Source organism: Pelodiscus sinensis, chromosome 4 (genome assembly GCF_052426305.1).
Source record: "Pelodiscus sinensis isolate ZL-2025 chromosome 4, ASM5242630v1, whole genome shotgun sequence".
Taxonomy (NCBI): Eukaryota; Metazoa; Chordata; order Testudines; family Trionychidae; genus Pelodiscus; species Pelodiscus sinensis.
The window spans coordinates 29,124,878-29,138,032 of record NC_143055.1 but is presented as its reverse complement, the minus strand read 5'-3'; the positions used below and the strand labels follow the sequence as shown (position 1 = coordinate 29,138,032).

Sequence of the window (13,155 nt, the reverse complement as noted above, 5' to 3'; positions counted from 1 at the left end):
ACAATTAACCAATAAGCCTCTGGTAGAGAGAGGCAGCATGGTGGGAGGGTGAGGCGGCAGGCTGGAGCTGGTACATGTGGGAAGGTTCCTTTCAAACCAGATTCCCGTGCTTATCTGCTCCAGTGGAGCCACTTGCCTCTCCATGCTGCTGCTCGGACAGAAGCTGCTCTGTGAAGGTTGCCAGAGCAGCATCTGGCTGCTGTTGCCCTTCACTACTGCTTCTGTGTTGGAGGCAGCAGTGCAGGATGGCATGGGGACCTTGGGAGTGGGAAGAACTCGTTTATTCTGTAATTGTCCATTTTGGACATACTAGTGCCTTCTCTGAAGCATCTGTAATCAAGTGCTATTGGAGGATATCAGGCAACATAGTGGGTCCTAAAATCTTGTATTGGCAGGGAGATGGATTTTTACATCTCTTTCCTTTAGATTCTGTAGTACTGTTAGTTAAAATTGCTATCCTTCGCTTCTTGACTGGCCTGGTTTATTTCTGATGAATATGTTCTTGTTTTAGTCAGTGTCTGGGTTCTGATCTCATTTCCTTTCATCTGTAGGTTCAATTATTTAGAGTCTCTGTTCTTCATTACAGCTAGTTTAGCAGGAATATTTAAAAATATGAATTCTCAGAAAGGATTTTCACCATTCTCTGAGCCTTCTCGGCCTGTTGGCTAGAGCTTTCTTGAGTCCTTGTCCCTTCCGTCAGCATCACCAATGTTCTGAGGGCAAGGATAAACATTTCAGTCCCTCCCAACTCTGTGCCACAAAATGATGTGACCCTTTAATCTTGCCAGAGCTGCTGCTTTTTTCTTAGTGCTGTTTGGCTATTTGTGCTTTTCATTTTTGGATTATAGTGGAAATGGAAAAAATATTAAAAGCCAGGATTTAAAGATGGTTGTCCATCTTACTGGCATTCACCAACCACATTCAGTGCTTTCAGTGCCTGGGAGAAGACGGTTTGCTATTTGGATCTTCATTCTGGCAAACCCAGAACCTATAGGAAGAGAGAGAATGACCTGTAGCTCATATTCCTGTAGGAATTCCCCAGCAGATCCAAGGTCAAAAAGTTTCAGCACCTGTGGCTCCAAGCAGCAAAGAACCAAATGTACCAGACTTATGTACCTGGCCAAATGGAAACCGTTTTCATGCTGGTGCCTACAGCACAACTTGGATCCTCTCTCTACCTCCATGCTATAGTGCTTGACTATCTGGTATCCTTGGAGCAACAAGGCCTGGTGACCTCTTTGCCTGCATCTGGTGGCTGTCTCCGCCTTTCACCCAGGGGAAGCAGGTGGCAGTTTTCTTGAGTCCCTTAGCTGGGCATTTTTCAAGGAGAGGGATGGGCTTCATCCTCCAGCACAACCTGCCCTCTTTTGGGACCTCAATCTTGTCCTCTGCTCTAATGTGTCCCCCATTTGAGCCATTAGCTACATGCTCCTTGCTCTGTTTGTCTTGGAAGGTGATTTTCCTGGTTGCCATCAACTCTGCTAGCAGGGTCTCAGCACTTCGGAGCCTCTATACCCTGTTTTTCATAAGAAGGATCAGCTTTGCCCTCACGTGGATGTTCTCCCAAAGGTGGGTCTCCAGCTTCCACACAGGTTCTACCCTAACCCTCATTGGAACGCCTGCACTCCCTTGACATGAGATGTGCACTAGCATTCTACGTCAAATGGACCAAGCCTTTTCATAAGACATTTTAACTGTTCGTAATGGTGGGTCGAGTAAAGGGACAGCCAGTCTCACCATAGTGTATATCCTCCTGGATCACCATGTGCATCTGCACTTGTTACTGTTTGGCCAAGATCCCTCCACACTACTTACTGTGTACTCCACATGAGCGTAAGCATCTTTGGCTGCATTCCTGGCTCATGCAGCCCTGCAGATTTCCTGGAGGGGTACAACTTGGTCTTTGGTACATGCCTTCACATTGCACTATGCTGTTGTGCAGGCAAAGTCTTATGAATCACCTAACTGAAATACATATGAGCAAGTACTCGAAGGAAAAATGGTTACTCACCTTTGTGACTTATTCTTTGAGATGTGTTGCTGACATCTGTTCCACCCTTCCTTCCCCACTGTCAGGGTCTCTCATAGGATGTTGTAGGAGTTCTACAGCTGACCCAAGGGGTAGCAGCTAGTGAAAAACTTTTCAATAGTCATGCCTGTGGACACATCTAATTGGAATAGATATGAGCAACACAGCTCGAAGAACAACAGTTACAAATGTGAGTAACCATTTTTTCCCCAAATGTTGACTGTGGCCACCATAATCCCTTCTCTGTTCAGACTAAGCAACAATGTGGCTAGTTGTGCTGTGCTAACCCTTGTCTGCCTACTGTGCACACACTTAGGGAGGAGGCAGAACATGGAAGGACAAAGGCCCTCTTGGTCAGGTGCCATGTGCCAGGTTCTCACTGCAGTAGTCCCAAACTAGAGCACTGGTGGGAGGCATCAGGAGCTGTTCTGTCTTGTTATCCAGCCCACCTGGAGACTAGGTCTTAAAACTGCAAGAAAGAAGCTGATCTGGACACACAGCTAAAGTCAGGTTCTGCAATACGAAGGCTGCCTTCTCTCAGGCTGGGCCCTATTCCCTGAAGGGCTGATAGGGCAGAGCAGTGGGGTGTTCTCTTAACTAGTTGCTGCCTGTTTGTGGTGCCATTGGCTGCAAGGCAACTCCTTCCGATGGCAGAGACAGATCTTTCTCCTGCAGTGAACTGCACCTTTTGGTTGAACTCCAGTCCCAACCCACAAAGGCTGGGAATAGCACTCAAGTGATGCTTCTTCTTTGAGCCCTGCCTGGCTTTGCTGTTGAGCAACACCCATACTGTGACTCACCTAAGTGGGCACCTGGCCTGCAACCAAAAATTGCAGTGTCATTGCAGAAGAGAGATCTGTTGCCTAACTGTGATTGAGCAGGCAATAGCTAGTCAAAAAGACATGCCACTGCTCTGCTGTGCTACAGCAGCACTTCAGAAACCAGGGCCTAATGGAAGGCAGAAATCTGGGAAGGGAGCATATGACCCCATGTGCCCTCTAGTCACCCCTAAGTACAGATTTGAGGTGAGGGTTTTTTTAAATTGTTGATATTTTTGCAGCACCTCTGCAGTCTCTAGGTATCCCTTGGGATCTGCAGTCCCTAGTGTGAATTTGCTGTGGAAGAAACTGAGATGGTGATGGTACTGTGCCCCATCTAGCCTTTTCTCATGCTTGCTCATGTTTTAAGGGCAATAGGATGGGGACCACTCTGCCAGAAGAAGGTACTACTGGAAAGCACCAGAGTATCGGAATATGCAGAGCCATTTCTAGGAATTCTGGCTAAAAAAAGTAACTTTGATTTTGTAATGAGGATGGCATTAACAAATCCATGTAGGAGTGGAGATGGGGAAATGTGACCATAGCTTTTTTGGTAACTGCCTTAAATTAGTAATTTTTATATCTGTCCAGTGACGGATAAATACTTCATCTCTGCTCATGGTAAAGTATTAAATTGCAGGGAATGTTTGTACAGGTTGACCCTCTCTAATCTGGCACCCTCGGGACCTGACTGGCACTGAATCAGAAAATTTGCTGAACCACAGGAGGTCAGTATTGTATAGCAGCATTACCAACACTTCCACTGCTAAGTGGGCTCTTAGAAGACATTCAGGGGGTGAATTAGAGCTAAATAACAGCACAGAATGCTGAGAGCCAGGACTAATGGTTATAAGAAACTTTATGGAACGGCAGGAAGCTTAGCCACACCCATGATACGTGGACATCTGGCTAACTAAAATCATGCCAGATCATGGATATCGCCAGACCTGAGGTTCAATCTCTACAAAGATACTTTACCATTAACTTTTTTTGTGAAATACTTGCAAAGACATAACTTTTTTTTAAAAAGCAGCAAACTAGACCTAAAAAACTCTTATACACTTCATATAGTGATCGCTCCTGAAATGTTTCTCATAAAAAAAGGTAGCATTTGTTAGTGCAGAAATAGCCCTCACCCCTATGAAGTTTTATGAGAGTAATTCTGCTCTGTTACTGCTAAACATAATGGCATCTTTCACACAAAAATAGTAACTTCTGTGAAGAATACTACTACTAAAAGAACAAACATAACAATTCTTCAAGTGCCTGATTCTTTCATACACACTAATTAATTTAATTGAGCCAATGTAGTCATGGAAGGATAAGGAATAGCACCGGTCCAAGCTGTTCACTAGTCTCTTAACGGAAGTAATTTCACTGGAGAGCCAACAACAGAGGATGCATACAGGTTAGTGTTAGCTGAAAGGGGGTAGGTAGACTTCTCCTCTTATTTTTAACCCAAGCTGTTGAGACTGTGCCTGGATGGGAAAGCGGGTGAAGCTATGTCTACAATTAACATCTCTGGGAAGCCAGAGGGTAGGGGCTGCCACTATACTAGCATTTTATTCTCTCAGCTCTGTACAAACTGGAGAACAGCTCCACCCCATATGGAATGTTTCATAGAATATGGAGACAAGCGCCAGCATGTACACGATTTTTTATGTAGGCACAAACCAAGGACTGCAATGCTCAAAATATCTGCCCAGGCAATACCCAGAATGCTAATATGCTTTGTTTCATCTTCCCTGGTGGGGGTGTGAGCAATACTCAAAAGAAATCCTTTACATAAAACTGATTTTTTTTTTACAGCAAAACATTTCTCTGACATGGTGTTGCTGTCTCATTTAATGCCTTTATTCCAGCATAGACTTTTTTTTTTATCTATTACGTGCAAGTGAAGCAATGTAAATCCACACAGAGAGAACATTGTTGGGATAAGCATGAACGTATACCGCTAGAGCAAATTCTGCATTTGAAATGTCGATGTTATGGACTCCAGTACTATGTACAGCTTCTATTAAAGGTTTAATTTCAGAAAATGGCATATGAATAGGAAATCCAGTAACCTGGGGGGAGAAGTTAGAGAGAAAAAAACATTAGTGAGACATTACAGTTTCTTTCTCATGAAGTGAAGTGTGTTACACCAAGGAGGGAAATTTAAAAAGCTACAATTATGGCTATTGCACGTAATTTCACTATGGATGGAAACTCAGCTTTACTTTGACAGAGCACTTATAACTGGCCTGAGGCAAGATTATTTCCTGATGAATAACTTGGCTACTTCACATTAAAAGGAATGTCCCTCCTGACTAACTTCAAGAATTTTACAGTGTAGGTTGGACTCCCTTATCTGGCACCCTCAGTATCTGGACCGGTCCCAAACAAGGTGATTTGCTGGTCCTGAGGAGGTCCCACCCAATATGGCCTGTGGTGTTCTGATGCCCACAGCTAGGGCTCCAGTCTAGCCCTGCTGCTGCCTACCTGGCTGGGGCTGGAGCTCTGCAGCCAGGGACAGAGCGCCCTGGGTCTCTCAACTGTCTACAACAGAGGGGCCAGAGCGCCCTGATGCACCGTCCATGCCTCTCTGCCTTGCCCTCTGGCTCCCAACTGAGTGTGTAGGCCCCCTCCTGATCCTGCCCCACAGCCCGACCTCCCTATACCTGAGCTCTGCTGGACTGACCAGAGTCCCAGTTAAGGGAGGTACAACCTGTACTTTAGTGCACCATCTTATATGGTCAACTACTGACACTTGAAAACCAAATGTCACTTATCTACAAAATAATTTTTGGGATCCTGTGAGGCAAGGCTCTGCATGCTTGCAGTTTTGCTATCAAAACCCGACTGTTTGGACAGCTGACCGTGAGTTTAGATGCCTGTGACACTTTATTATTATTATGACTAGAAATGCTCTGCTAATAAAAATGAATTATTGGCAGTTACTAGGAAAATTGTTAGCCTATTGGGGCTATTCTGAGTTATGTGCTTTGTCTAAAACACGTAGGATTGTGGATTAATTGCCAGATTAAAACTGGTTAACTTATTTGAGTTAAAATGGTGATCAATCACAAGTTAATCGCACTGCTAAACAATAGCAAATATTTTGGGATGTTTTTCTATATTTTCAGTTACAACGCAGAATACCAAGTGTACACTGCTCATTTTATACGTTTAACAAATATTTCAACTGTAAAAATGATAATAGTATTGTTCAGTTTACCTCAGATAAGTACCGTAGTGCAATCTCTTTTACTGTGAAAGTGCAGCTTAGGAATATACATTGCTTGAGTGCAGTTATATTACAGTGTAAAACTGTAGAGTCCACAAGTGCCACTCAGTTCCTCTTTTAGTTCTGCCAATTGTTAAGAGAACACGCCTATTTGTAGGAGATAGTACCACCTGCTTTTTATTTGCAATGTCACTTGAAAATGAGAACAGGCATTCACAAAGTATTACGTTTTTAACACATTTGTTAAAAATGTGTATGTTCCTTGGTGCTTAGCCACCATTCCAGAAGACATGCTTCCATGCTGATGATGCCCATTTAAAAAATAAAGTAAATTACATTTGTGACTCAGCTCCCTTGGGGGAAGAATTATGTATCTCCTGCTCTGTGTTCTACCTGCATTCTGCCATATATTTCATATTATAGCAGTCTCAGGTGATGACCCAGTCCATGGTGTTCATTTTAAGAACACTTTCACATCAGGTCTGACAAAACTCAAGGTACTAACTGAGATTTCCAAAGATAGCTACAACACTTGACTAAGGGTGTAAAAATTGAAAAAAAAAAAAAATGTAACCAATAAAAATTCTATTGGTTACACAGTTAACTGTTCCTATTTGCTCCATCTATCAGAGGCAGCAAAGTGGGAGAAAGGGAGGTACTTCAAAGCTACAGCACTGCCCCTTTGAAATGCTGTGGAGGTGTTTCAAAGGGGCAGCACCACATGGAGCCCTGAGTCAGCTCCCTGTGGCATTTCAAAGGGCAGCACCGCACAGCTGACCCAAAGATCAGCTGTGTGATGCTGCCCCTTTGAAACGCCACCATGGGGTTTGCATGGGGCTTGGCGTAAGCTGTGGTCTCCCCAGCTGATCCCGGGTTTCATGGAAATACTGCGTGGAGCCTGGGGTCAAGTGGGGAGTCTCCAGCTGATCCCAGGTTCCGCATGGCATTTCAAAGCGGCAGTGCAGCATGGAGCCCAGAGTCAGTGGGGGACTCTTGTACATTTCAAAGCTAGTATGCTGCCTGCAGCCCGGAGTTAGCGGGACTTCCTGCTAGTCCCGGGCTGCATGTAGAGTTCTGCATTCCTCCTTTGAAGGAGCCAAGTGGCGGCTCTTGTACATTTCAAAGGAGGAATGCAGAAGTGCCTATTGATGCAATTTCCATCGTCTAGTCAACTACTTGACTAATAAATACTCGATATTTAACATCCTTGGTGAGTTCATGAGATTCAACTACAGTACTTGTTATAGGTGAATTGAAAAACACTATTTTTTAAAATGCAAATCAAAAAGTGAGCACTGTATCGTGTGGTAATTGAAATCATATATATTTTAAACATAAAACATTGAACAGCTAAATGGCATTATTTTGCATTGTGATTAATTGCAATTTTGTAAATTGATTGACAGCCTGAATAAAAAGTTTTGAGGGAAACTGCTTTGGAGCAGTCAGCATAAGCTCTTTTTTGGGCAAGGTTCTGATGTTTACATTTTCTCCGTCAGCTGAACCAAACAAAGGGCCCCCCCAAAGCCTGGCTTATTATCAATCACTTCAAAACGGTTTCAAACTTTACAAAATAAATTTTCCAGAGCAGTGGAAAGAATCTTAACTCCAGCTCTAGGACAACAGACTAGTCTAAGCTCATTAGGGCAGATTAATATTTATTTGTTGCCTTGTTAAGCATCTAATATTGGCTGCTGGTGACAGTGTATACTGGTCTTGTACCAAAGGCATAGCACATTATGACAGTTCTTCTGATATTAAGTGACCTTCTTAATTAAGCACCAGTGATTTGATTTATTAATGTTCCTCATAGTGCACTATTACACCTACTATTTTCATTACATAAACTCTACATAGGAGTTCTTTATAAATAAATACCTTGTAATCTCCCAGCTGTTTTTGTAGTTCTGTCTGATGGTCATCTTCTACAGCTTTTCCTTGGAACTGTTCCAGAAGAGGCAGGAAATGACGAAGTGCAGAGGTACAGTATCTGTTCCAACGTGTTAGATGCCTTGGTCTCCACTCCATAATCTTCTCTTTCAGTATCTTTTCGATCCTGCAATAAAATATAACTGCTTGTTATAATTGCCTTACCAGTTAATTATTCAAGGTGTGATTATTCTGGCTTCACAATTTTGGATGACTCATTCTGAAAAGAATTCAACCTTGTTTTTTTATACATGCTATCAAAATTGTAGAAAGCACTGGCATTCTTAAGGTAGTAAGATCTCTACTGTTCCAAAGGCAGTTCAAAGATAAACACAACAGCAGTAATGCCACTGGTGTTCTGGTTTACAAAAAAACCCTTCAAAAATCACATTTGAAGACTGATGTTTAAGATCTCTGTGTAGTACTTAATGCATAGATACTGTAATGGTAGCAATCACCCTGACTAAAGCATGCTCAAGTGGCTTTTTGATCCCTTAAGTGTGAGATGTGGTCATACTTTTTCAATTGCAGCTCCTTACAAATTGGATTAGATGGGAAAAGGTCAGTGAATGTTCAATTCTTTGGTGGTGAATCAGGTGCTGGAGCTTCTGCTCACAGGGTTTAACATGCATAGTTATAAAAGCAAAGTTTACCTGCCCTGCAGTTCTAATGCAGCAGCCTTGTCTGTATGTTGGTAAATTAATTCTTCAGGCTAATAAAAATAAATAATTGATTAAAACACTGCTTAGAATGTAAGACTTGTTATAACAGATAACACAGGACTTGTTTTCCACTGACACCGATGTACCTCTATTGGAATTTTTCCTAATTAAAAGCAGTGGGCATGAGATTAGACCCTTTGGCTATGTCTAGACTGGCATGATTTTCCAGAAATGCTTTTAACGGAAAAGTTTTCCATTAAAAGCATTTCGGAAAAGAGCGTCTAGATTGGCACGGACGCTTTTCTGCAAAAGCACTTTTTGTGGCAAAGCATCCCTGGCAAATATAGATGCGCTTTTGCGCAAAAAAGCCCCGATCGCCATTTTTGCGATCGGGGCTTTTTTGTGCAAAACAAATCTGAGCTGTCTACACTGGCCCTTTTGCGCAAAAGTTTTGCGCAAAAGGGACTTTTGCCCGAACGGGAGCAGCATAGTATTTCTGCAAAAAGCACTGATTTCTTACAGTAGGAAGTCAGTGCTTTTGTGGAAATTTAAGTGGCCAGTGTAGACAGCTGGCAAATTGTAGAAAGCAGCTGATTTTCCAGAAAAACTGGCCAGTCTAGACATAGCCATAATGTTTCACCATGTATTACATGAGAAACAGAAAAATGAATTCCTGAAAAACATTTAGCTGTGAAGAGTTTTGTACATAGTTATTCTGTCTCGTTTGACAGTAGATTTCACCCACCGATGTTTATAGGTGGATAAGATAAAGAGCACACACTTGGGGTCAGAAATGAAATGAACTTGGCCTTTTCACATTTTAAAGATAAATTCGACAGCTTCCTTAGATTCCTTCAGTTGACTGGATTTCACTTGTGACTCAACAGAGAATTGTCACAAATTGGCCCTTCAGGGTAAGCTGCTGGCAGGCCAATGGGAGCTGCAGGAAGCAGCACAAGGTGGCTGACCCCTGCTTTAGATCATATGTATGCGTTTTTTCAGAATGACACGAGATCCAGTCTGAATGAAACCAGATCCATTAAAAAATACTGCCACTTGCACTGTTCCCTGTGAACTGAGCAGGGCCACAACCAATAGCATGGGTTTCATGCATGCCTCACTGCACAAAACAAAATTAATTCTGCACATGGATGGAAAAAATTAGAGGGCATACTACTGTATTAGATATATTGTCCTGTATGCTCCCGAGGGAATACTGCACAAAACTTTTCTACATCTTTGTCAATAAATGTGGAAGTTCCAGCATGGCAGTAAAAAACACAGCACAGGTCAGAGAACACTGTACAGCCCTGCCCAACCACAGACAGCAGTGAGACTGCATCTGACCCTGACAGTAAAAGGGCTGGGCCTGGCCCCAAAACACTCTGCTGCTCCTCCTCCTCTAGGCCCATTGCACTAAGATAACAAGCAAGAGGCCTAGGCTCATGCTCAATGCTGGCCCCCCCACTCTGTGGGGCAATTTGGGTGGCTCAGTGGGGAGTCTGGGTGCAGGAAGAATCTGAATGCACAGGGGCTTGTTTGTTAGGGAGTTCCAGGGGCAGGGGGAATGGGACTCTAGGGGGGCTCCAGGTGAAGGTGGTTGGGGCTGGGAAGGGGAGGGTCTGAGCGCTTAGTGGAGACCTGGATTCAGTTGGTTGGGGCTCAGAGGTGTGGGGGCTCACTGGGTGGTGAGGTGCAAGGGAGTTCAGTGGGGGTTCAGTGGCAGATGGTTTGGGTGTTGAAGTACTGGCCCAGATGCAGAGGATGAAGCTTGTTGGGGTGGGACATGGTTGCCAGGGGCTTGGTGAGGGGGTACTGGGTATATGTGGTGGGGTAAGGTTCACCAGGGGCTCCAGGATATGGGAGAATGTCTAGGTGCATGGGAGTTGGGCCTCCTATAGTGACTGCTCCCCCACAGCTGAGTGAGGAGTAGGAGTGAAGAAGGGCAGGAATCCAGGGTTTGTGGAGTTTCTGAGGATAGGTCTGATTGCAGCCTTGGCTACCCCTTGCAGACGAAGTCCTGTCTTCCTCTGCCCCAATCTAGCCGGGACTAGCAGCTGAGTCCAGCACAAGGTAGGGGCTACTGCCCACAGTGTTCACCATCCCTATCCCGTGGTGATTTACCACTCTGGTGGTTGCTCCAGGTGCCTGAAACTACACACCCACACTGGTGGGGAGGAATGTGTGACCACTCTTGCGTCTTCCTTTTGCTTCCTTATCAGAAGTTAATTTTATAAAAGGAAGCAAATAAATCTGTGGAGGGCATGAATTCTGCATGTGCAGAATGGCCCAAAATTCCCCCAGGAATAAGTGTAAAGACCTCATTATTACAGAGGTATGGTTGACCTGCTGTACTAATATACCAACAAAAATGTTTATCCTTAAAGTGCAAGATAAAGATGTACACTAAATGAGAGAAAAAAATCTGCACATATTTTTAAACTTCAAAATAAGGCTAAGTAAGTACAATAATACCTGGACACTGGAGAGGCCAGGATATGGTAAGCTTTGTGAAAAGAAAGGTTTCCATAGTTTGGGTTTGCTGATGTCAAAATTTATCCTTACTGGGGACTCATACCGTTGGATATTAAACCAGATCTAAAAGAGAAGCACTTTGTTAAAAGTAACAGCCATGTAACATGTATCACAGCTTTTCAATGCAAATGGTACTGACACAGGTCATCACTATATTTCAGACCTACAGTAGGAGTTTCCCATCTAAATTAACATGAAAGAAGAACCTTTCTGTACAGTCACTCACCTCAACTCTGTATAAAGAATCTGATATGTTAACTGCAATATATTACAGTTGATTAAGGCTGCACAGTTCACCACCACCACAAAAGTTCACCATGAAATAAATCAAAACACATGACTTCCAATGAAAGATGTAACTTCCAGAAAGGGATCACTGGGATGCCATTTTCATTATTATATAAATCAGTGGTTCCCCAACCTTTATCTGCCCAAGAATAGTTTCTGAATTTGAGCAACCCAGGATCTGGCCTGCCCACTCCATCCCTTTTCCCCACCCCCCACTTGCTCTCCCCTACTCTTCCTCACTTTTACCATGCTGGGGCAGAAAGTTAGGGGTTTGGGAGGGAGCATGGGTATTGGCTCTGGGAGGGGGGTCAGGGTTATGGCAGGTGGCTGGGTTGTAGGAGGGGGCATTGTGTGCTGGCTCTGAGAGGAGGGTCAGGGCTAGTGGTGCAGAAGCAGGCTTGGGCTGCTAGCTCTGGGGCTGGCGGCTGAGACCCCGGAGCAAGCAGAGCCATGTGTGCAGGGTGGGCCGTAGCACCCCTGGGGTCAGTGGCTGTGCGGAATGCCAGGCAGGCAGTGGAGTGGGACCAGAAGCATAACCCCTAGGCAGCAGTGGGAATGGCATCCGGGACCCTGGCGCAAAACCTGGTAGTGCTGCAGCCCCACTTCCTGTGCCTATGCCCATGAGGCAGCACTTACCGCAGGTAGCCCTCAGGCAATGCAGCTGTGGCTGTAAAGAACCGCCCTTCTCTGCCAAAACCACCCCCTCAGCTCCCATTGGCCATAATTTCCCATTCCTGGCAAATGGGATATGCACGAGGGAGTCCTTAAAGGCAGGATCAGCTTGCTGATACCTCTCCCCCATCATACACATGGGGCTGCCCTGGTCCCTCCCAGGAACAGTCAGCAGCATGAGGCCAGGGCAAGGAGGGAGCCTGCTGATTGCGATTAATTGGGAGACTCCCCAGGATCGACCAGTTGATTGCAATCAACTGGTTGGTGACTACCAATTATAAATAATTTCAAACCTTAGATTCTCTCCTTCATTTTTTAAATTTAAAAAGGTTAAAAATGAAGAGACATAGGATGTAATACACAACTTCAAACAACTGACTTTTCTGATACATTTTCCAGAAATTCTTATAAAAGTTTGTTTTTGACTGTGCAATTCAATGTTTTAAATTTTGCACTTTAAGCATCATATGCAGAAGCAATATTGTAGGGATTTTAAAGCTTAGGAACATATAATTTGCCAGACCAAATCAGATCAGTGCTTCATTTAATTAATTCTGCTCTCCAACGTGTCGAGCACTAGATACATTAGTGCACGAGAAAGAAACCCTACAATGAAAAACTGCAGAATAATCTGTCCATAAATGAAGCCCATCACATAGTGTCTGGTTTTCATCCCTGGGTTTTTATTAAAAAGGAATATTTATAACATTTTTTAAATCATTGTTACTGTAGCTGTGTGTGTTGATTCAGAAAACATTATCCAGTCTTGACTTCAATGATGTACCGGAGAAATATTCCACAAGTTAGAGTTAATTATATGCTGAATAAAACAACTATTTCTATTTAGCAAATTTTAAATGGTTGCTTTTTAATTTTATTGACTACTCTCTGGGTTTTTTTATATTATCAGAAAAGGGAAACTAGAACATCTTCTACTAACCAGACTAGCCATTTATATAATGGCACTGTATTTTTCACTATAATTTTCTACCAGTC

The 13,155-nt window shown here is 43.6% G+C and overlaps 1 protein-coding gene across 5 annotated transcripts in view; it reads right to left on the bottom strand.

The window, feature by feature from the left end:
• Positions 1-4,679: 4,679 nt before the first annotated feature.
• The window catches only part of CC2D2A (coiled-coil and C2 domain containing 2A), a 124,334-nt gene continuing 115,858 nt past the window's right edge, over positions 4,680-13,155 (bottom strand). For all 5 annotated transcript variants that reach the window (XM_075930702.2, XM_075930704.2, XM_025178410.3 and 2 more), the window contains 4 exons: positions 11,140-11,262; positions 8,656-8,714; positions 7,952-8,129; positions 4,680-4,913 (listed from right to left, as the gene is read on the bottom strand). In XM_075930702.2, coding sequence (XP_075786817.2) covers positions 4,725-4,913; positions 7,952-8,129; positions 8,656-8,714; positions 11,140-11,262 — 549 coding nt within the window. In that variant the 3' untranslated portion in view covers positions 4,680-4,724. The remainder of the gene's footprint in view (positions 4,914-7,951; positions 8,130-8,655; positions 8,715-11,139; positions 11,263-13,155) is intronic.